We start from the raw sequence: 25,296 nt of genomic DNA, 5'->3' as shown, positions 1-25,296 counted from the left end.
GACCATAAAATATCAGATAGGATTGGCTAGTAGACTGCTGAAGCTTAGCCTAAATGAACCATTTCCTTCAAGCTAAAACTTTTATTTTGCTGATTGCTTCAATGCTTCAATTGCTTCAATATTCAAGATTTTTGAAGACTAATTATACGAAGTGCTTTTTTTTTGAAAGAATTCAGAAAATTCCAAAACATAGGAATACAATTCTATTTGTGTTTACATTTTATATGTAAGAAATATGAAGTAGAAAGAGAAGAAAGTATGTGAAGAAGAAAAAATTGCAGTCCTCTTGACCTTGTGCTGTTTTCTCAGTTTTATATTAATTTCCATTTTTGCCACGTCCTTTTCAAAGCTATAGTGAATTAAAATACGAGAATTCCCTCCAGACAGCTTTCCATACAGTTTGTAGTTGCGTTGCAGTTTGGAAGAAGTCCAGATTTAAAATGTGAAATCACTTTCTCAAAAGATATGGTCTGTATATTTTTGCCTATTGGTCGAAAACCTTCATGGTATATTAAAGCCTTTATCAGAAAAAAGCTGAAGCATTTAGAGGGAACAAGGCTGTCTGGTTGGTTATCTGCCAGTAATAAAATATCAATAAACAATACTCATCGTTGTTGTTGAAGTAGACTATAAGGCAGGAAGCCTGCAGAGAATATGGTTTTTGCTCTACACCAGAATGGTGCTGGATCAAAATCTGAGATTTGCGATACATTTCTAGGACGCTGAGTGCCCCTAGGTGGTCACAACTAAAAGTACAGCAGCAACAGTTTTCCCCTGCTCATCTCTTTCCTGCTGACAGACAGCTAACCTCTGCTGGGCGCTGGGCGCCGAGCTCAGCCTCTGTGGCACATTTTTGTGAGATGTTACTATTAAACAATCACTTCTTTTCTTTTGATAACTCCCCGCTTTACAGAAGAGCATTTGTATGGTATTAATTTTAATCTGGAAATTGCTGACATACTGAAGTGGCAGTCTATCATTACTCCCACTTATGGCTCCAATTTAGCCCTTGTCATTGCAGTTGTCAGTATCAATTGGGGATTAGATGGGGTTATGGCATGCAGAGCGGATGGTCAGTGAATAACTACCACTTTTCATTCCATTTTAACACAATCTTTTTATTATCAGGCCCATTGATACAATTTAGTTTCTGCTTTCAAGTTTTTTTATACCTAAAATGTTTGGGGGATAAATTGCTTCCGGAGTTGTTTGGGGGCTCTTTGGATTGCATTTCTCTACTGTATTTGAAATATCTAGGTAATGAAATGACACGGAAGTGGTGCTGCTTCTAAAATATGTGTTTCTAAAGTCACACAGTCAGTTGTTTTGAAAATGCTCATTTATAATGCATTGATCCTTAGAAAAGATATGCATTGTAAGACTTGTCCTTCCAAATTCCATGCAAATGTTTCATTGATTTGCCCTTGCAGTGGAAGTGAGCATTGTACAAATAATGGAAATACGATTTCCAAAGATTGTAGAGCCAATTCCAAATGTTAAGATTTTTAAACCAAATAATGTAATGGTACGCAGTAATACAGTTCATTTCAATCTTCATCGAATAAACGGTGTCTCAAATCTGTTAGTATGTAAGAAAACAAACTTTATGTTTTATGCTAAGATGTAGATTTTCACAGACATAGACATTTCTGCAGGGAAGGAGAGGGGGAAAGGTAAATCTTTCTCTTCTTCTCTGAAAATCCTGGTGAATTTGCTTCTATGGTAACCAATTAGCCAGAGCCTATTACTCATGTAAAACAGGAACCGTTTGCATTTTTAAAACCTTCATTTGCAAAACAGCATGTCTAAATGATAAAGTTAAATTTCTTTCCCAAGACCACAAGTCTTCTTTGTAGGTGGAAACAACTGAGTTTACAGTTTAAAAAAGCAAGGGAAAAGGCGCTCCTAGGCAGCAGCATCCATCCACGCTAAAAGCAAATATTTGTTTTTAGAGGAGAGAATGGCTGTCCCCGGAGCAGCCAGTTTAGCAAAAGCAGGAATGGAAGGGCAGAGCTCATCTTTTATGGAAGTCAGATAAATTTCATGCTCTTTAACATCGGCTGTGACTGCAGGCTTTTCACTGAAGCCTGGCTCCTTCCCCAGTGTGAACAAAATAGGAAAAGTGATTAAAGTTCACTCAGTTCTGGACAGCAGGAGGCAACCGCTCCAGTATCTTCAGCTGAGGGAGAGGGCGAGAGGGCTCTTTAATAAGACTTGTGAGGCTGCTTTGAAGAAAAGAAATAGGACTGGTAGGTCCTATAGATGCCTACACCAACATTCATTCATTTCCTGTACTTCATATGGCTTCTTTGACAGATTGTAATATTGTCATCCCCTTCATTAAAATGTTCATTATGAAAGAGGAAAGAGAGAAAATGTAACGGCTAGCTGGAGTCAAGGGTCAGCAACTTCTGCTGAGAGCAAAGAGCTCAGAGCTGCTGTGGATAATAGCTGTGGCTCTGGGGCAGATGCGACAGACAGACAGAAAATGGAAAGACGGACCTTACAAATTGTCCTGTTGAGCGTCCCGTCCTGTGATAGAGGGGAGACTTGAATGTCCTGACAAGTCTCAAAAGGCTGAAGTGGCTAGCAGATCCTTCTGGATCCTGGCTTTTGGCTTTTTCCCTCTGTCTCTGTCTTTTTTTCTATTTCTCCCTTTTTTAAGTTGTGCAATCAGTATTCACACATTCTTATAACTAATAGGATTAGAGGCGTTGCAAAGGGATTTGAACAAGATAATTAGTTTACTGCTTAGCCCACAATATAACAGGCAAACCCCCTCTGAGAAAAGGCAGACAAAATGGGTCAGAAAATATGTGGGAAATGAGGTAAGGCCTCTCAAACAGGGCCTCAATCAGCTATACCATTATGAAAGGGTCCTAGAGTATTCATTTGTTACTGCAGACTGTTGACTTTTTTGGCTCGGCCACCAGAGGTGTCAAGGAAAGAGACAGAGCCGAGCAGTGGGGTGTGTTGCTGAACACCAAGGAGTCTGTTTCAAGTGCTTAAATGCAGTTTCATGTTCTTCGCCACCACGCTAGCTAGAGCAATGCTGGAAAATCGAGGTACGCAGCCTCGAGCACTTTAAAAACCTAGGGCTGTAAAAGCAGAGCTTGTAAACTTCGGGCTGATTCACGTGCTCAGAAAGAGACAGGCAGCTGAACTATCAAATCAGGAAACTTTATTTTCAATATTACGTTTGAACCACTGTTTAGCAGAGTTTTTTAAAACATAAATTTTCTAACAGTGAGTTGAAGCATTACATTTAAATATCTCCTTCTTGGTTTAAGGTATGCCACACAGAAAAAGACCGCAAATGCAGTCTCCCACTGTCCCTCCTCAGTGATACCAATATGGTGCGTGAATTACTAAGCGGGTACTTTGTTTCCAGTGGAGCAGCAGGAAATACTTCAGAGTTCCTGCCTTTTTTCTTTTTCTTTTTCTTTTTCTTTTTCTTTTTCCTTTTCTTTTTCCTTTTCTTTTTCTTTTTTTTTTCTTTTTTTTTCTTTTTTTTTTTTTTTTTTTTTTTTTTGGTCTCCTGTGAAACTTGTATGAACCACCAGCATGATCAAAGCTGCCAGAAGTTGTTATGAGACCTGTCGACCTGGGCTTGCCTGTATATGGTAACTTAGAGGTGCCTCCTCTTCAGTGGAAGAAACAGCAGGAGCTGCTCTAATGAACTGTCCAGTGGCTCCATCTTGCAGTGTGTATACAACCAGAGGTGAGAAGAGGTTAATCCATAGGGGAACTAGTTAGGAAGGCAAAGCAAAAAATACCAGGGAATTGTATGACCAAAATTCGACTTGAAGTCAAAGATGTTTGCTGACATTTTCTGTTTCTTTTAATGAAACTCTTCTTTCAATCTGTTACTTTTTCTGTCAGCTTGTAAGCTTGAAATACTTCAGCTGCAGTGTAGAAGTATGCATTGTGTACAGTACAGAATGCCATGTTGCCTACAGAAAATTGTTTTCCCATTCATTTTAAATATCTCTTTTATTTCTGATGGATATTGGATTTCCCTTATCTTAAGATTAGGCTCACTTTTATTTTAGCGTAGGGATTTATTGCTATGATCTTTATCTGCTCATAAATGTAAAGAAGGCAAAGACATTCACTCTTACACATGTACATACCTGGTAGTAATATGAAATCCTTATAGTGTAATCCTAGCTGTTGTGATTTTCATCATTAAGCACATTAACCCCAGAGTGGTGTCCTGGGTGGTTTGTTTGTTTGTTTTATCTGGCAGTTTTGAATGCTCGTGCTGAATCTGGTATGTCCTTTTCCTTGGGATACCAGGATTTTAAGTCTGTTTAGGATAGGATTATCTAATATCTCTTTTCAAGTGTATATTTCTGTATGAGTGTTTATGTTTGGTTAAACTGTTTCATTAGTATAGCTCATCAAAACATTTCTGGACATATTTTCCCTTCAAATATTTGTGTAATACATGATATCAGTGAGGAAAATTTGGCTTATGTTCATTATTTATAGACGTGGATGTGAAGATGGTTAACAGAGGGCAAAAGAGATACAGAAGGAAGAATCTGGAAAAAAAAAATAAATCTGCAGACCCAGGGCTTAATTAGATATTCTGTATCCCTACTGAATATAGAATTTGATCTTTTTCTTTTCACAGATTGCAGACCTTTAATTCTCACCCACGGTCTAGTTTAAATTGAGACTAAGGGAAAATATTTGAATATTTTTATCACTGTTTAGAGCAAACATTTGTAGATATATCCTCATGACTCCTTGGTTCCTTTGGTGTTTTTAAGGTATTTTTAGTTTGCCTATCTGAAGCACTCAGTACCACTGCAGTCCAGCTCTCAGACTTACTCAGTTGTAAATCACAGATGAATCCTTATATGCATTTACTGTAGCTCTTCCAGTGTATGTTTTAACAATTTTCAGTTCTTCCCAGAAGATCTACCACCTACTGTGTTGTCCTTGGTAGCACAGATCCTGTGTTATTCTGCAGGGATGCAGACCTGACACAAAATTTTGAAATATTGTGTTATCTTGAATGGTCAGTCATCCTGAAATACTGACCTTCTGCCCCAAAGTTTTCCTCTGCCTGGCCAGGAGCTGGAAGAGATTTCTGTCTCTGAGACAAATCCTTTAAATTTTGTCATAAGGAGTGCTAGGGTGAAGCGTGTGAGGACTTTGCAATTTCAAAATTAACTCCCCCATCTTGTTATAGGGAGTAACTGAGAACTTGGCAAGACCTACCCCCACCATCCCAAGAAAACCCCTAAAACAGCATCAAAACTCTGAGTGTTGTTAAATATAAAATATAATTTTGTTAAGGACTCATGCATGGTACAGTTGCCTTAAATATGATTTGTGTTGTCACAATAATTGTTCGTCATGGGATAAGATGAAAATTTAGAGAGTGATTGTGGAAAAGAAAACTGATTTTTTTCTTTCTTGTTTTGTCTCTCCATCTGAGGAGGATTTAGTCGTTGTGGATACATGCTTAAATTAGGGAAACCTGTAACTAAAAAGTGTTCACTGCTGATTTTCAGTAAGTAGTTTGTGATTCAAACATACATTTGATCACATGGTTAACACTAAGCTTGTGAGCAGTTACAACTAATTCAACAAGATTTAAGCACATACTGTAAATTGTACGTGCTTCAGTGCTTTCCTGAATTGGAGTGAGATTATTCCTATATTTGTGGTTTAATAAGGGCTACGTTTAGCTGAGTTAGAATAATTTTCCGTCCGACATCTCTGAAGGTGCTGTACCATAACCTATACACTTCATGTTGTCACAGTCCATCTTAAGAGACTGTAATAGATTTTAATTTAGTTGGTAATTAAGAGCTTTGAAGAGTAATACTTTTGTTTCTTTTCAGAATTGGTGGAGATGAGGAGCATTCCCTTAAATACACTTCATTCCTAACCTATCAAAATTAGGGATATTGGTTAGAATAAGGAAAAAAAAAAAAACACCAACAAAACAACCAACCAACAAACAAAACCAACCAAAAAAAAAACCCTGAACCCCCTCCCCCCAACCAACCAAAAACCAAAAAAAAAACCACAAAACAAACGAACAAATAAATACATACAAACAAAAAACCCTAGAAATGAATGTTAAGGAGTTTAGGTGTTTGGGTATTTTTTGAGTTCTGGGTTCGTTTGCTTTCTTTTAAGCTCAAAAAATAGGAACACTGTTTAAGTACTTCTTATTTTTGTAAACGAGGAATGAGAGGTAAAGGCTTGGGTCAGGTGTGTCTAGGAGTCGGGAGGAAAAAATGCAGTAAGTGGTTTTGCTCACACTTTTGGTCTTCAAAGGAGGTGTAAATGCTGGTAAACAGTGGGTGTATGTAGAAGCTACTTACCATTTCCATCTCTCTTCCAAATCACCTTGAACATGCAGAACAGATAATTCAAACAAAGTTGTGACTGACCTGAATTTACTATAAACATCTTGGTTTAAAATTAGGGAAATGAAGTTGTATATTTCTCATGCACCAGTTAAGAATTAAAGCAGGAAATCATGCTGACAAATGAAGTGAATGGGATACAGAGTTACTCTGTGATTTAATACGTTGTCCTAAATATATTAGATGTATAACTCTATAGAAATGTTAGCTCTTTACTGCCATAAAACCATGACTTTCTTAAGTGATATATCTTCAATTATTCTACAGTATTTTGATTCATAAAAGTTAAGTAGATTGGAAGGGGCTTAAAAAATGCATTTTAGTAGGCCTTTTGACAGATGTAATTCAAAAGCTTAGAGAAAGCAATGCACCTGTCACTTTTAATTGCAGAAAGCTTTCCATCTATTAACTTTATTTTGCCAGAGACTTCTAATGAAAAAGTTCCAGTATCTAATTTAATTTAATTTTCTTTGGGTTTGCCAGAAGAGCAATTAATTTTTAAAACGTCCAACTATTAAGTTGTGCTTTAGAAAGCAGTCTCTTTATCTTATCTACCATTAAGTTTCATCATACGCTTGTCATACCTTAGGAACATCTTGTTACCCTTGAAGAAATGTGTCAGAGCAATGTAGACATATTGTCTGTAGCACTAGGTAGGGTTGACAAATACAAATGTTCATATGATTGGCTTATTCCTATCCATCATTAGATTGCATCTCTCTGGAGTTGTAAGTACATCTGTGCCTGGCAGGCTCGTGTTATCACCAGTGCATATGGGGACCATGTGCCAGTCTTCCAACAAAGATATATAGCCTTGCATAGAAGCAGGATTGGATATGCTTGTATTTCAGCCTCTAAATCAATTTCTGGGACCTTTGCTACAGATGTTGGAAGCTGCAGGTCTGTGGAACAGTATACTGTAATATGAACTGCAACAGAAGAATAAGCATGAGAGGGAATTAGCCATATGGCAATAGATAGCAAGTGCAGTGGAGCCTGTGTAGAAGCAAATCCTCACACCTTCTGAGCTATCTGTGTAAATATCATTTAAATTCAATCACCTCAAAGCTCTGAGTTGGTCCCATTCTCAGAGGAAATCTGTTATTACTCAGCTAGAAGAGTGAGTACAGATACATGCGCTTGCTGTTGTAAGATACATGTCCTAGGACTTTTCAGCTGGTGAAACTCTTACTGAATGCCTGGGAAACACAAATAGATTTACACAGGCTACTTTAGCAGAAAGCCTGGCTGTGTAGTGCTGAGATGTTATTGTTTCCTTTAATGACTATTATTGTTATGAGTACAATGTCATGTGTTGTGATATTTAGGCTTATTTCTTAAATCCTTTTTTTTTTTCTTTTAATGTATGCTTTAAACAAAATGCAATCATTTTAAGTCTTTAAATGTTTCATGGCATATTTCAGAATTAGTCCTCAAGCAATAGGGAAGCTTATGCATTGTTTGTTGGGTGTTTTTTAAGTACTTTTGCTAGCTCTTTCTTTCCATTACCATACCTGTCCTCAGTCCTCTGTATGGTTACCTAGACCCTTCTGTCCTGAAGTCACCTGTTTACTCACCACAAGTGTGTATAGTATCTTGTGAATGGAGACATCAGTGTTGCCCTTATTCACCTTAGGTATGCTGTGCTGTCATTTGATTGCAATTGCTTAACTGATATCCGTCCATCCAACTGCCTTTGTGCCCCCAAATAGCAAAACTAAACAACCGCCCTCCCAAATTAAAAAAAACCCTCATACAAAAAAGACCACAACACACATACAATCACTTTTTATCCTAATTATTAGGGTTCCTCTGTAGGATTTTCTGGATATTTACTTGAGCAGAAGCTCCATCAGCTACTTAGAAAGGTCTGGAAAATGGTCAATGGGAAAGAATTTTGCATGGAAATAATTTGGAAAAAAGACTTGAAAACCTTCAGATAGAGGAAAAAAGTCTGAACGAAGGAGGGGAGATGAGTTTTTAAAGTGCAATTAAGAGCAGCCACTCTTTGATGGTGTCAGTGGAAAAGTGCAGTCCTGGAACAGAAAATCTGAGTTTTGTGGACTTCAAGCTTAAAAAAGTCTGAATGAAAATTATTACTAGTGAAGCAAATGGATTTTTTTTGTAACTTGAGGGGGAAAAAAGGGATAAGGCAAAAGTAGCAATGCAATTTAAGTTTTTCTTTAAATAATACTAAATTCAGCTTTGCATGGATTATTTTAGAGGTGAGTTTTCGTAGCACATTTAATTGTGATTTACTTACTGATATTGTGGCAATAGCATACAGCCGTGGCTGTTACATGCAATGGGATTTTGCACATTTTTACGCTTCAGAGAACTCCGATCCAGGTTTTTGTCCTGGGTAGTTCTTTTTTTTTTTAGTTTGTTATTGATAAAGAAATTTGTTGTTACCAGTTTTTTCTGCAATTACCAGTTTCCTTTTCATTGCCTACGCATGTTTTTACCATTTTTACAAGGGCTTTCAATTCAAAACAGTCCCTGTGTTCAGGGACTGTTCTTGTCTTACAGACCGATTGTACTGTCTTTGCAGTGTTCTCAGCTCCTTTTACAATGGGAAACCATCTCTTGAAATTCTGATTCTTTGCATGGCATTGAGAGGAAAGAGATTGTGGTGGAAAAGGCTTGGGGGAAGTGGCTGAAACAGCCACAGAAAGAGAAGGCCAGGCTCTGGCCTGGAGCCCTTGAACAGCAAATTGAGACTTGAGGCTTCTGAGATGCTCGGCTAGAATATTAAAGTCATTTAAACCTGATCATTGAGAAGTTTTAGTTCCATTAATACTTGAATATTCTTATGAGTAATCGACCTGAAGTTTCCCAACAATTTATTTTCCCTTTTTTCCCAAGAGCCTTTAATTGGCTTGTATTAACCAGCACATACACAACACACAAGACATAGAATAAATAAAAAATCCAGTCAAAAAACACTATCCAGTTACTCAAATAATTCAGCTTGTTTTTAATGTTTGTATTTATCAATGGAGGATGATATGAACACACATGTTTCTGTCATCTTTTCCATTATTAGTTTACTCTCATAATAGCTTAAAGTCCAGGTTCTTTGGGCCAGAAACCCAAGGGTGCTAGGCACTGTACAAACAAAAAGTACAAAAATAAACAACACCCAGCACCCTTTAAAACAAAACAAAGTATTTCTGTGAAAACTGTTACAGTATAAGAAATGACAGATGGGTGAAGCCCAGGAAAACAGTGATATAATATTGTTCATCTTGATAAGCCATAGTTATGATGGTAGCTTAGCTTGTCTATTTTTTTAATCATCCATGGTAATCCTTTTATAATTTGCTTTGGTTTCTTTCACTGTGCTTAGCATACTTTTTGGCACTGACAGGCAACAGCCTCAAAGCCTGAAGCATCAGTGCTTCACATACATTATTTGACTACATATATATTGTATAAAGCTAAGACTGTACAATAAATCTGTCTTGTTAAACAATCAGCCAGTCTCAAGAGACAATACCCAAATTGCATCATTCGACTCAAGTGAAGGAAGAGTGAGCACAGTGCCATTCAACATTAATGATCTGCAAGATCATTTCTAGTGTACTGTTCAAATTTTGGCTGTCCCTTGACAAACTGTTCAAGGTTAGTTTAACTGTTAGGAAACACTTGCAGTACTCATCTTATTATTAGACTAACAGTTTGGAGCTGTACTTGATGAAAAAATGTCCAGGGATGTAATTATTGCTTTCTCGTATTGGAATAGCAGCTATACATCATAGGACTGAATCAGGAACCTATTCTTGCTCCATTTTGAACAAAGAGAGAAATGTCATGGTTCACTGAGTGATATTTCAGAAGAGAATATACAGGATTGTAGACTGCATAGTGAAACTAGACAACACACCAGACAACCTTTCAATCAGTTTGTAGAAGTGCTTATGGCTTCAATTCCAAAGCAGGTGAAACAATATTAAATATTAAAGACATGTTGACAGCCATACACTCCTGCTGAAAAAGAAGTTTTGTTACAGGGAAAAGTAGTGATAGATTTTTCAGATATTGTTGAAGTGGTCTTTTGGAAAGTTAAGTATGCCATCTCATCTATTCTTAATGTGAGCAGATCCCCAAACCAAGCCAAATGGATGTTTCAGCCATGCATATGCTGAGTGCATAATGTACCAGAAGTGAAAGTTACCTGGCAGCATCTTGTTTTATCGTTTTTAAGTCCTTAACTTGTAGAGCATTTTCAAGTCTGTCAAGTGTAATAGTTGATTAAAAATTAATCACCAAATCACCTATGAGAGACTGGTGGAATTAAAATAGCAGACTCTTCACTCTTTCCTTACAAAGAAATGGTCTTTTGTGGCCTTGTATGAAACTATAACACATAAAGGTTTAAGTTATTTTCTATTTTGCCTTCGATTCCAAACTCGTTAAATAAAAAGGAGAGAAAAGTGCATGAACAAAAACCATATATGCTTTACAAGTTATTGGCTGGACTATATCATTTTTGAAACATTAAATGCAAGATATACAGATATATGCCTGTAAGTCATCTCCCACTCTGCAAACTCCAAGTAGGGTTTAGGTCAATGGTGCCCTTGGACTTCACAGCTGTGCCACTGGCTCGGGCACTGCTGAGGGAACAGTACTGCCATTGGAAATGTGTGAAAAGCAGCAGTCAGTAGATGTTGCTCAGTATCTTCCTTCAGCTTGATCAATTTGAGACTCTATAGAGGATGAAGAATCAGCAAGTTTTCCTCTGACGAGGGAGAAGGGTGTTCTTGAGAGCTTCAAGTTTTTCCTTCAAGGGTCTTTTTTCTATCAAATGGATTACATTGAAGCCAAATTTGAAGTAGTATTACAATTCTCTCTCTTTGAAATGGTGGGTGGTCCTTTCCTCTTTAAGAGCTACAATGTGTAATTATTTCTTCTGGTTTTTTTCTTAGTCCTAAACAGAAGAGAATTGCATATTAATTAATTGGAACAGACTAATAAAGACTGCTTTCCTTTTCAAAAATAATTTCTAAGACTCCAGTAAAAACATGTGTGGTCCTAATAGTCCTATTTTGTTTCTCTATTAGGATTTGCCACACTAGAACATTTTAGCACAATAAAGAATAAATTGTGAAGTTCCTTAAGCAATTATTTTCAAATGGTACCAGAGTGTACAAGTTGATTTAAGTGCACTTTTGCAGACATCGTAGAGTAGAATTGATTTTACGACCTGTAGATTAACTTTCATGCCAAGACTGAGACCGGAGGTTTTGGCTTGTTCCAAACCCAAAATGTGATCCTGTGAAAAAGACAGGCCTGGTACTTGCACTCTGTGATATTTTCATTCTGCAGAAATTAGCAATTACTAATACTGAAAATTATGAACAAGTCAATATGGTGTGATATTGGATAGATATGAAGAGTCAAGCTGTTTCTCAAACAGAAAAAAATTAGCACTAATTGTCATCATTTAAATTTTTGATGAGTTATCCTAAATATTAAGGTTGAAGGTACTGATAAATTCTGAGATTGCTGCCAGTACTCCTATTGTTTATTTCATTAGTTCTTCTTTTGTTGCATATATTCCATCTATATACAGTATGCATAAATGGCCTCCACCTCTGCTTTTATAAATAGATAAAATATCTCTTGCTTAAATAAAACAAATGATAATGTACTGATAGCTATAATAAGTACATTTCCATTCAATTATAGAGTTATAAATGGATAATGTTTAAAAATCTGAAGCATTAAGAATGAAAGAAGCTTCAGTGACATCATTTAAAGTGGTATCATTAAAAACTGAGAGATGAAAGTGAGCAGGGAAATTTAGTCTGAATATTCTTAGGAAAGTGGAAGATTCATTCCTTACCATAGACATTGCTGTGACTGTCCAGTGATGGTTGCCCTCTGTTGTGAAATATGAAATTTTGGAGGGGACAATGTAGCACAGGGTGGCACAGGGAGTGATCCTGCTTTACCATGGGAATAGATTATGTCTCTACTATGTTCACCTGCTGAATCTCTGGGGAGTCAGCAGGGCAAATAGAAATCGGCAATGCAGAGAGAACCTCCAATTCTGTGATCTAAATTTTTCTCATTGGCTTTGTGCTCCCTGGCATGGTACTGATATGTACTACCACTGATATATACTAACTTGGTTTTTCCATCATAAAAGGAAGTTAATAGTACCTTTATTAGATGTGAAATTTTATTCCCCCTTTGGGAAGCAGGTTGGAATGATGATATGACCAGCAATAATGATGTACAGAACTAATGCTAGAATTTATAATTCAGATTTTTGATCTTCACAAGGAGATAAATATGTATCTAGAGACATATCAGCCAGTGCTGATAGCATTGGATGCCTCTGGTATCTTCACTATGAAGAAGAATAGCTGCATTGAATGTTGTACTGAAGAATAAAAGAAAAAAATCATTGACATTAATAGACTAAATTGTTTATTTCACAGTCAAAGAATAATGGTAGAGCTGAATTCATGTTTGGTGTTGGTTGGTTTTTGTTGGTTTTTGTTCAGATGAAGAATTTAGACTGAATCGTTAGGCTTTTTTTTTTTTTTAACACTTCCTTATTCTATCTATCTTAATTGATCTGTAGAATGGCCAAAAAACCTACGCCTTGCTAAAAGAACATGAGAAGCCATTTGGTTATCCAATGATCTTCATAAATAAGTGATGCAGCACAGTAACTTGTTATATGGTAACTCTATCAAGCCAAACATATGTCAGTATTGTGACAGTTAACAGGATAAACCTCATTTGACTGGTGGGAAAGGTACTTATTTGTATATTTTGATACATTTGCTGAACATGGGATAAAAACCTGTTGTGTTATAAATTGAAACATTCATGTTTGTTTAGTAAGCTCATGATAATGTTATCTATTTCTGCCATGATGGAATTCCAAATATGCTTCAATAGGTTCAGTTCACCTAAGCTATTAATTTTAGAGGAACTGTCTCTCCAGGAAACTTTCCCTGCGTTTATACCATAATTAATAGTTCAGTAGCATCTCTGTTCTTGAAGACTTTGCACTTCAGCTTGAGTCACATTACATATTCTGAGAATAATTTTCATGCTTATATACCTTATCCTCATACAATAAAACTAGTGGTTGCCAAAGCAAGCCTCTGCAGCATTCAAAAAAGATCTTAGATTAAATTCATAGTCATACTGTAACTTTGCCATTTAAGAGTATGGTTGTGTGAAGGTTCATGAGCAGTAAAAAAAAAAATCTGATCAAAAGTTTTCCATAATAATGTAAACCACCTAATACGAAGTAGAAAGACATATTTATTATTCAAATTTAGAAAGTGTAAAACTGGCATTTTTGGAGTTAAATCCAAATCCAGCAAAACACGAAAAAACTACCTTGGTTTTACATTTTATCCTCTTCATGCTGGAAAGCCCACTGCTACAGCAGCTTTTGCCAACAGAGGCAGCTGCCAGTGTTAATTATAATGTGAAATAATCTCTATCCTTCTCTTGAGACATACAAAAACATAGTTGAAACTTGGGGACATGGCTCACTTCTCTTCGCTGTCATGTTGCAGCATGTTCTTGCCCTGTGGGAGCTCAGGTTTTACCACTGCTGTCTGCAGTGCCTCCCAGTGAGGCAGAGTACTTACTTTTTTCTGTAACATCAAAACCAGGAGAATACGTAATAGCTCTTGCAAACCTCAGTCTTCCTCTGGAATAGTTCCAAGGTTTTAGATGACATGCCTCATTAAGGTGACTGTGGCTGCAGAAGTGACTCGGGCCATGCAAAATCTTGTAGTCATTGTAATGAAGTCCGAGTCCAGTGAGTAGCCTGTGCCGGTGCACATTCACAGGCTCTCTCTGAAAAGAACTCCTTAATCAACAAGTGGTGTCTATCTTCTCCCTGCCACCTAAATTTCTGTACTTTTAAAGGTATTTTTTAAGGTATTTAAGGGCTATTAAGTTGGTGAAGGGTTTGGAGAGGAAGCCATATGAGGAGTGGCTAAAGTCACTTGGTTTGTTCAGCTTGGAGAAGAGGAGACTGAGGGGAGACCTCATTGCGGTTTACAGCTTCCTCACAAGGGGAGGAGGAGGGACAGGCACTGAACTCTTCTCTTTAGTGACCAGTGACAGAAAACGAGGGAATGGCAGGAAGATGTGCCAGGGGAGGTTTAGGTTGGACATTAGGAAAAGGTTCTCCACCCAGAGGGTGGTGGAGCACTGGAACAGGCTCTCCAGGGAGGTGTCACAGCCCCAAGTCTGACAGTGCTCATGAAGAGACTGGACAATGCCCTCAGACACATGGTGGGGTTGTCACATGCAGGGACAGGAGTTGGACTAGATGATCCTGAGGTCATTGCTAGACCACTCTCCATCATCTTTGCCAAGTCTTGGGAAACGGGAGAGGTGCCTGAGGAGGAAGGCAAATGTCACTCTAGTCTTCAAAAAGGGCAAGAAGGGAGGACTCGGGTAACTATAGACAGGTCAGCCTCACCTCCATCCCTGGGAAAGTGATGGAACAACTTATCCTTGGTGCCATCTCAAGACATATCAAGGATAAGAGGGTCATTAGGGGCAGTCAGCATGGCTTCACCAAGGGGAAGTCATGCTTGACCAACCTCATAGCCTTTTATGAAGACATAACAAGGTGGATAGATGATGGCAGAGCGGTGGATGTGATCTACCTTGACTTCAGTAAAGCATTTGACACCGTCTCCCACAGCATCCTCACGGCAAAACCGAAGAAATGTGGACCGGACGATCGGGTAGTGAGGTGGACTGCAAACTGGCTGAAGGAAAGAAGCCAGAGAGTCATGGTCAATGGGGCGGAGTCTGGTTGGAGGCCTGTATCTAGTGGAGTCCCTCAAGGGTCAGTACTGGGACCAGTATTATTCAATTTATTCATCAACGACTTGGATGAGGGAATCGAGTGTACTATCAGCAAGCTTGCTGATGACACCAAGCTGGGAGGAGTGGCTGACATGCCAGAAGGCTGTGCTGCCATCCAGCGAGACCTGGACAGGCTGGAGAGTTGGGCAGGGAAAAATTTAGTGAAATATAACAAGGGCAAGTGTAGAGACTTGCATCTGGGTAGGAACAACCCCAGTTTCCAGTATCAGTTGGGGAATGACCTATTAGAGAGCAGTGTAGGGGAAAGGGACCTGGGGGTCCTGGTGGACAGCAGGATGACCATGAGCCAGCATTGTGCCCTTGTGGCCAAGAAGGCCAGTGGCATCCTGGGGTGTATTAGGAGGGGGGTGGTTAGTAGGTGGAGAGAAGTTCTCCTTCCCCTCTACTCTGCCCTGGTGAGACCTCATCTGGAATATTGTGTCCAGTTCTGGGCCCCTCAGTTCAAGAAGGACAGGGAACTGCTGGAGAGAGTCCAGCGCAGGGCCACGAAGATGATGAAGGGAGTGGAGCATCTCCCTTATGAGGAAAGGCTGAGGGAGCTGGGTCTCTTTTGCTTGGAGAAGAGGAGACTGAGGGGTGACCTCATTAATGTTTATAAATATATAAAGGGTGGGTGTCACGAGGATTGAGCCAGGCTCTTCTCGGTGACAACCCATGGTAAGACAAGGGGTAATGGGTTCAAGCTGGAACACAAGAACACTTAAATATGAGAAGAAACTTCTTCTCATTGAGGGTAACAGAACACTGGAACAGGCTGCCCAGGGAGGTTGTGGAGCCTCCTTCTCTGGAGATATTCAAAACCCACCTGGACGCCTTCCTGTGTAACCTCATCTGAGTGTTCCTGCTCCGGCAGAGGGATTGGACTAGATGATCTTTTGAGGTCCCTTCCAATCCCTAACATTCTGTGATTCTGTGATCCTTGTGGGTCCCTTCCAACTTGGGACATTCTATGATTCTATGGTTCTACTCAAATACAGGTATGTTGTTGAAACACTGAACACTACTAAGGAAAAAGTAAATCATAGTGAAAATAGCTGAAAATGAGAGAACCATTTGATATTCATAAATTAATTGTTTAGTTAGTTTTATTATTTTTGGATAAATATGTAATTGATACTTAAGTTCATAAAAATAAGCTGTTACTAAGCTGTTATTTTTCCACCAAAATCATCTGGTTCGACGAGGTGATCATTGTAGGTCGCTTCTAATTGAACTGTTCTAAAATAGTTTATTTTTTTGTTTGTTTTTTTTGTGGATTTTTTTTCTTTTTAACTACCTTTCTATTCCAAATGAAAATACCCACATCCAAATTCATATATTTGATTTTTAGATTTTTCCAGTAAGAGATAACTACTAAGCAAGGCTTACTTTAATTGTGTCAGATACATTTTAATAATTATTAAGGATGCTGATCATAGAATAGCCACCTTCTGAGCTCTTTTTAGGAACTGGCATTAATAAAATGGTAAGTATTCATTACTTAGTTTGACTCAGTATTTCTGCCTTTTCCTTAAAAAATCAGGACAAATTACTCATTCCCAGTACTCAGTATTTTACGAAGTAGAGAATGGCAGTACAGATTTATGATATCACTGGTCAGACACAGAGGGAGGTTAAACCATAGAGGAAAATAAAATTACAAGTAATTAAATTTACAAGCAGGTTTGCCATCTTCAAAAGATTTATTGTTTCAGAATGAACAATGGTTTTAGCCACACAAGAAAACTGTGATACAACCTTAACAGCGTATGATATAGATATTATATGTGGTGTTTCAATTTATATAATTAAAAATTTAGCACTCCTTTTTAAGGGTAAATGGGATATTCAACTGGGAACCGTACATGGTGAGTAATAAAATAGCTGCAATGCAGTACTGTCTGCATTTTTTAAGAGCTGAAGCACTCTATCAGGCTCATTAATATCAGGTTATCTGAGGGCTTTATCCTCAGATAAAAAAGCAACAGCCTATATAAGTTTTTGAGGTTTTCTGTGGGAATAGGTTATTATATTCTAGTGGTATGAATTTCAACAGGATTCTGGGTTGTTTCTTTTTTTTCCTGATATACTTCTACCTACTAACCAGTATATATGTTAAGTAGAAATGTACCATTTCCATCCTGCTCTTCAGAAGGATTCAGTAGTAGCAAGGTTTTGGCAAGGTCTTTCTGCGATTTCTACAAAACATGATGCATTATGACTACTAATGTATTCGGAGAAAAAAAAAAAAAGCTGATTTTTTTGGAGGGATGGTGAGAGGGGAGATTTTATTTTTTTATTATTATATTTTTCCTATTGCATTGGTTTGTGAAATACAGAAATCAACATTCTTTCAGGCAGGATTTGAAATCAGACAAGTTCTGCTATAGTGTAATTGAAAATATCAAAATTAAATCCTTAATCTTTGGAAATCAGTTTAAAAGCTGAGGCATATGTGATTATAAGTATACAGTGCATATAAATGGCTTTGACCTGGCTTGTGTAAAAATATTTTTTATGTAAGGACAATAATTCCAGGATCTGAGTTTGAATAATTGGATAGACTACATTAATTTAAAAAAAAAAACCACCAACATATTTAGTCTCCAATTTAGAAACATACACCTGACATTCTGTGCGGAAAAGAAATGTATGCATGTTTTTTAAAGAATCACAATAGTTGGACCAAGAATTCAGAAATCTTTGTGCGTTCCCCTCTGTGTATCTTCATTTAGGGTGGGATTCAGCTGGGTTTGGTATACAGATTTGCTTTTCTTTTTTTTTGCTTTTCAGAAAATGCCATTACAGTCAGAATATTATAACTCAGAAGAATGATATATACTCACCTTAAACATATCTGAAACAACCCACTACAAACAGGACAGTGCAGTTGCCATCTAGCACAGCAGAGGTGCTTACCTGGGCCTTCTCTGAGAAGAGCCTCTTTGAGCTGCTGCCAGCCTAACTTGCCCAGATGGCTTTTTGTGTGAAAATCTATTTAACCCAAATATTACTGTGCCACCTTTTTGGCTTGAGGACATCTCAGACTAAAAGAGACTGAAGTTATATATGGCAGTGCTGGCCTTGAGCACGGGTTTTATAATGTATGAGTGGGGAGATGCATTGAAGGTGCTCTGCCAGCCAGTGTATGAGATGAATTAAAGTCCACCAAGTTCTACTAAGGAATTTTCTTGAAAGGTCAATGTCAAAGGTATTCCACTTCAGACTTAATAATTTGGAATATATTTCTCTAGGAATTATATAATAGAGTCAAGAACAATTTAGTTGAAAGAAGCCTACAGAACTAGAATATGCGTAAAGATTAATCAAAACATCTTACTGTAGAACAGGGCTGTCAGACTCATTTTTACCGGGGGCCACATCAGCCTCGCGGTGGCCTTCAAAAGGCAGAATGTAATTTCAGGACTGTATAAATGTAGGAGTAGTTTACATTTACATAGTCCTGAAATTACATTCATGCCCCCGGTGAAAGAGTCTGACACTCCTGCTCGAGACCATTGTTCTTTATTAAAAAAAAAAAAAAAAACAAAAAACAAAAACCAAAACAAAATCTGTAGGATAGCCTTGGCTTTTTCACCCTAGGTGTATACAAAATAATTTTGAATCAATTCTGTTGTTCCAGAGGTATGCTGGATTTTGATTTAAGGTCTTGGGCTGTAATAAAAATGGAGAATAATTTGTTCCAATGAAAGTATCTTGGTCACATTGCTGGTTTCAAATGTGAAGATAGGTTTGTGCCTCTTTTGGAAATACAAGTTTATTCTTGTAAAAGTAGGATGCTCTGTTGTTTAGTGGCTTAAATTTTATTGAAATGCTTAGACCTTTTTTTCATTTTTTTTGCCCTATTTCCCCAGAAAGTCACAGTGCACCCTGTGCTGCTTGTGACCTTCTTTTTTGTGAGCAATCTAAAAATTGCAGTGAAATGAGCTAAAATTTCATTAAAAAAGACCGCACATGAACTTCTTACTGAGTCCTAGATCTGCAGTGTGAAATGTAGGTGTAATTTGTTCAAGAAGTTGAATATTTGTTTAAGTCCCTTAAGGTTTTTATAAAGGAAACCTTTTTAGACTGAGCAGATGCAAACTTGAAACAATCAATAAATAATTACTAAAAACTTTCCTGCTTTAAGTAGGCATAAATTGTATGTTGAAAATCATGGGTTTTATAAGTGTTAGAATTTTGCAATGGAGAAATGGATTCATAACTTACACTTCTGTTACATAAAAAATTCCAAGAAATTTTGCAAACCAGCAGATGCATTGCAAAAAAATTTATCTTGGAAAACAACGTTTGCCAACCTTACTTACTTCTCCATGTTTAGAGAGATGTTTTAAACAGTGCCTCGCACAGGAAGATAGAGAACCTTTTCTGTCAAGCAGTTTACGTTTCAACAGAGAACACTCTACTTTAATCTACCTGAGCCTGTGGTACATGTAAATGATGTTGAATGTGTGCACCCAGAGGTAAATCTAGTGTGTGATTAGTTAGTCTGCTGTCTTTTGCACATATACACACACAGGCATACATATGCACACATACAATCTCAGTGTATTGTTTATTGAGGAACCTGACTCAGTAGCTGTTACTTCTAAGTCATTGCATTTGTGCAAAGATTTGCATTTTGTCAAGGAAAGAAAGATTTTGACCATTGATATTTTTCTTAGATCTTAAAAAATAATTTACTTATTGTCTCAGTCTTGTTCATCTTCCACTTTTTTAATTATATAAAATAGCAAATGATGGTACTCTTATTAACTGTCATAAAAAGCATAAGGCACCATTACCCATTACCTCCTGCAGTATATATTTATGAGTATGGCAGCAGTTAACATAGATATATACATATATCTGTATTATAAACTAATCATTGATCATGATACAAATCACTATTGCTAACTTAACCACTTTATGCCAAATTTTTATATAGGTAAAATATGTTAGTCAGTTAAACAGAAGTGTAAATATAGATACTGTTTATACTTGGAATTTTTTTGAAGGAAGTAGACTGTTAAATCATGTTACCGTAACAAATGCTGAAGGCTGCTTTTTCATTCATTGCCATTGAATTTATTGTCAGAGCAGTGCAGCCATATCCCATTTCGAGATTACTTAGGTGGCTTGAAAATTAAATCACAGCTCACAGATTCTCTTTTTTCACACACTGTTAATAATAGTAAAATTTGGTCTAGTTTTAAATATACTTCACAAGATATTGCAGTGCAGTTAGGTGCATGAACTATGAAAGATTTAGTAAACAAAATGTGATTTTCCATAAATTACCAATGAATTGGATAAAACAAAGTTACTCTCAATGTATGTAGAATTATTTTCAAAAGGATTATATTGATATAAATTTTGCAAGACTCAGGCAGTGTGAGGTTTTATAAAGTCTTCAAATTATTTTCTTTACATTCATAAATCTGAAAGAGATCTCCAGGAGTTATTACTAATACAGAAACATGAGCTCATGCTAGTTTGTCTTTTAGGGAAAGTAGATGTCAAAAGCATGACTGTTTATGTCTAATCAACTAAATCATTCTTGCTTATTCACTTCATCTGAGCTAGCTCTATTATTTCTATGCACCATTTTGCAATGTTTCTCCTAAAGCTGTCTCTGAAGAGGTCATCTAAAAGATGCCTCTAAAAAGCAACACACTGTGCAACTTTACTTCTCCTGTTAGCGGTGGGAGTGCATTTCACATGCTTCTGGAGTGAAGGTCCTGAGTTTGTTTCACCAAATGAAATCTAGTTCTGCTCTGCAGACTGACTGAAAATTCTAGTGTAGGCACAGCCTGTATGCATCTGATTTGTTTCTAAATTTTATTCAGGTGCTCTAGCAAGCTTCTTCATTAATTTCATGTGTTCCAGTGGATATGTTTTCTATAGTTATATGCATCTCCGAAGGCTTCCAAAAGAAGATCTGATTTCATAATTTGAGACTACAAGATAGAAGGGTCCCTTTGAAGGCCTTCAGACATTTGTGAACTCTGGGTGCGGTAGATATGCTTGGTCTAGGGTGGCAAACTGTAGTCTGAATTGAAACCTTCAACCTGCGCACAGGGTAGATAAAGCAATAATGACTTTAAACTACTGATTATCTCCTATTGCACTGAATTACTTTTTAATGGGGTTTAGCATATGTGAAAAACCCTGGATTCTGGGTTTTTTCAGTTTTGGGGATTTCTTTGCCGTGTCATCTGCTGCTTTCTTTACTTCAGTTCTCTAGGTTTCATTTCCAATATGGAACTGCGAAGACCAAAAATATTTCTGAATTTCAGAAAAGGGATTGGTTATACTGACAGCAAAAAAAAAAAGCCAAAAAAACAACAACAACAACAAACCAACACAAACAACACTAATATTTCTCTTTTAGAAAATATACTGGTTTTGGATAGCCTGCTACAACTGGTCATGCAGGGATTTTGGGGAAGAGGGATTTTGGGGAAGAGCATTAGGTATCTGCTGCAGGATGGTATTCAATGCCTTCTTTTAAAATATATGGTGCTTGTCACTCTGAAACAAAATTCAGAATTCTGTTCATCTCAGACATGACACAACTTGATAGTTGTTTCTCAACAGCTCACTACTCATTCTTTTTGCTTATTTTCAGTTTTCCTTGCATAAAGCTGAACATACTATCAAATGTTTGATGTCATAGGTTTGGAATGGGTTGAAAAGAAAAATCAATTTGTTTAAAATTTAATCAGTTTGGCCTTCATTCTTAAATTATATAATGCTTCTGCTTTTTGTTTGGCATGTGTATTGCTGTTTTGTAAAGGAGCTACTTAGTGCAACACAGATAAACTAATTTGAGTATTATTGCTGCTTCTTTTTCTTCAATTACAAATCAGTTAAGGTAATACAATAAGTTTCATTGGAAACATTGACTGAACTGTAATGGGTGAAATTACTTCCTTACACGTTCTTTTTGTTATACACAGAAATATATATGGCAGATTTTAAGTTTAATTTAATTTGTTTGTCTGTTTGTTTTTAGTGATCTTAGTGAAAATCAGATTCAAGCAATACCAAGAAAGGCATTTCGAGGAGCAGTAGACATAAAAAATCTGTAAGTTTTTTCCTTCTTCTTGCATATATTCTGATGGTAATGCTTTGTCAATACAATGTCCTTTTTTTGTATCAGATGTCTTTTTCCTATGTACTTTCATAGGTGCTAAACTAATCTCTGCATAAAAACAATAGTTACCATTTGTTTTCTCAGAATGCTTTAATATAACTTAAACATTCTAAAATTGCCCTATATGAAATCTAAAACATTGAAATGGAGTTTAATACAACAAGGTGTTATAACTATTTGCTTATGGTAACCTGAGTTTAATATTTGAATGTCAGGCTATTTTAAATTTTTCATTATTTCATGTGGAAAAAATCATTTTGCCTTGGGTCTAAGAGTTTGCCTTTTGTTTGCTTGTATAAAAGCAAGAAAGAAAAATCATGCTATTATCTAGTTTTGCTAGCATATATTTTTGTACTTGTGTGACTACTTTTCTTAAGCAGTTTTCTTCTGTGGTAAAATAAGTATTTTAGAAAAGATAGATATTTTTCTGGAGATAGTGTCTCTGAAGTTCATGGGCACGTTTTGAATTCTTGTGGCTTCTGAATGTGGAAATATGTGAATTTCAAGACAAAAGAAAGCAGTGACTTTTCAACTTTCCGTTTAGAGTGGTAGATCAGTTTAGTGGACTGAAAGAGCTGAATGACCTGAATCCTGTGATGAACTTGTAGGAAATGTAAGGTCATACTCTTAAAAGCTATAACCCCTGCTGTACGCTGAGGACTCATCACTTATAAACAACCAACAAAGACAGAGGGCGCACACTAGCAGATTCCAGAAAGACTATGGAGCTGCCAGTGTGATGCAGCTGTGAAAAAATATAATTGTTATCTTATGTGGCATCAATAAAAATAGGGAAGTATTAGGGCATTGTATGAGGCTTTCACGTAATTTCTATTGAAATTCTTTTTAGTAGTTTAAGTTGCCAATGTTAAAAGAAAGATGAACTTTCTAGTTCTACTACTTCGAAAATGGAGCGTTCTGTGACTACAAAGGGGACAACGTGATGTCGTATGTCCAGGAAGAGAGGATGGAACAGGAAGCCCTCTGGATTTCTGCCTTCCTATGATGGACTCCACTTCCTTCTGCTGCCTGCAGCATACACATAAATTAGTTAGGAGGATTTTTTTTTTCAAAGATTTAGCAGAATGCCCAGGAGTTTGACCCACTTGATATGATATTTAGAAATTTTGAAGGTTTTTTTTGTTTAACCATGTTTATGATACAGTTCTTCCCAACAGTGGAATCCTACCACATCTCAGTGGAAAAACTATTATGTTCAAAGTAGCTTTGTTACTTTGTTTATTTGATGTTTTATGAGTTTCTATTCAGAATTGATCCCATCATTGTTCATGGTTTAAAAGAAGCTTGGCTACAAAGAGAAGCCTAGATTTTTCTGCATGATCTTTTACATTTGAAAATTAATACAGCTATGGAAAGGAACTTTGATAATAAAAATAACAGAATCATTGAGAATTTTTTAGTGACAGAACAGTATTTTAGATTGTAGTAAGTATACTTACATATTGTGAGATAGCTCCAGTCAGAAACCGAATTAGGATGCTAATCTTTAGCTAAGGTAATATTTATCTCTTGGTGTGCATTTCGAAGGTAAGGATCCTGAATTATGTCTAAATTTGCATAAAACAGTAGATCTGCCCTTTAAAGCCTTTCTCCTTTGGGAGATAATTAACAAAACTATGCATAAATGCCATAGCATTGCCACAAAGCCCAACTCCTTTCTGTGGCATGTAGCTTTTTATTGTGATAGTGTAAACACTACAGATATTTCCTTTATTGATCGTCCCGGGGAAAACAAACAAACAAAACATCAAACCTCTAATCTGAAATCTTTACCATCCCACTACAATTGAAAATAAGAAGAAACACATTTCTATGTCTTGTAAATGCTACCTATGCTCCTATAAGGAAGAGCACCTTATATTGCGTGAGAAATAGATGTATCAGAAAGATGAGTGAGGATGAATTGGGTGGATTCTAGCATACCATTTATGTAATTAGATCAGGCCATTGTACCTTTCTAGATGCTTAGGCAAGAAGGAGATCTGAACCCTAGCCTTCCATCTAGCCTTGGACATCACACTTAGAGAAGAGTGATGGCAAGAATTTTACAATTTTTATTTCATTGTTCAAGAAAATTAAGGAGATGATTGATAAGTGATAGGTATAGAAAGCATCACTTTGCAAACAAAGGAAACTGTGAAGTGAACTACCTGAAAGGACGTTGTAGCGAGATGGCTCTCAGTCTCTTTTCCCAAGTAACAGGTGATAGGATGAGAGGAAACACCCTGACATTGCACCAGGGGAGGTTTAGATTGGATATTAGAAAAAATTTAATCGCTGAAAGGTTTGTCAGGCATTGGAACAGGCTGCCCAGGGAAGTGGTGGAGTCACCATCCCCAGAGGTATTTAAAAGACATGTAGATGTAGTGGTTAGGGAAATGGTTTAGTCTTGGATTTGGCTGTGTTAGGTTTACAGTTGGACTCAATGACCTTAAAGATCTTTTCCAACATAAATGATTCTATGAAAGAATTTAGTGTCTATTTGGTGATTAACCAAAGGTCCAGGAACCAAATAGTTGTATATACTTAGAGGGAACTGTTATAAACAGAATTCAACATTTATTCTAGTTGTGGCATTTCTTCTGAAATTGCCCAGTAGTTGAGCATTATGTTAAAGATGTTAACCAAACTTATGGGAGAGATAGGTGAAGGTACAAAGAGTAAAGAAACCTGTATGAGAACATGTTGTAAATTCAAGATTTGCTTTTTGTAACAACATTAATTACATCACTTTCAATGTAAATTTTAGACACTTTTTTTTTAATGCAGTGATTGATAACCATCCCATACAGTAGCTCTAGTAAGCTGTTTCAAAGGCAGTTAGGAAATCTCACAGAACTTCACCTGATTACA

The 25,296-nt window shown here is 36.9% G+C and overlaps 1 protein-coding gene across 3 annotated transcripts in view; it reads left to right on the top strand.

The window, feature by feature from the left end:
• SLIT2 (slit guidance ligand 2) overlaps positions 1-25,296 on the top strand; it is a 263,931-nt gene that overhangs the window by 128,910 nt on the left and 109,725 nt on the right. For all 3 annotated transcript variants that reach the window (XM_065634966.1, XM_065634967.1, XM_065634968.1), the window contains exon 5: positions 22,282-22,353. In XM_065634966.1, the coding sequence (XP_065491038.1) occupies positions 22,282-22,353 (72 nt within the window). The remainder of the gene's footprint in view (positions 1-22,281; positions 22,354-25,296) is intronic.

Source organism: Caloenas nicobarica, chromosome 4 (genome assembly GCF_036013445.1).
Source record: "Caloenas nicobarica isolate bCalNic1 chromosome 4, bCalNic1.hap1, whole genome shotgun sequence".
Classification (NCBI taxonomy): domain Eukaryota; kingdom Metazoa; phylum Chordata; class Aves; order Columbiformes; family Columbidae; genus Caloenas; species Caloenas nicobarica.
This window is presented reverse-complemented; position numbering and strand designations above follow the sequence as displayed.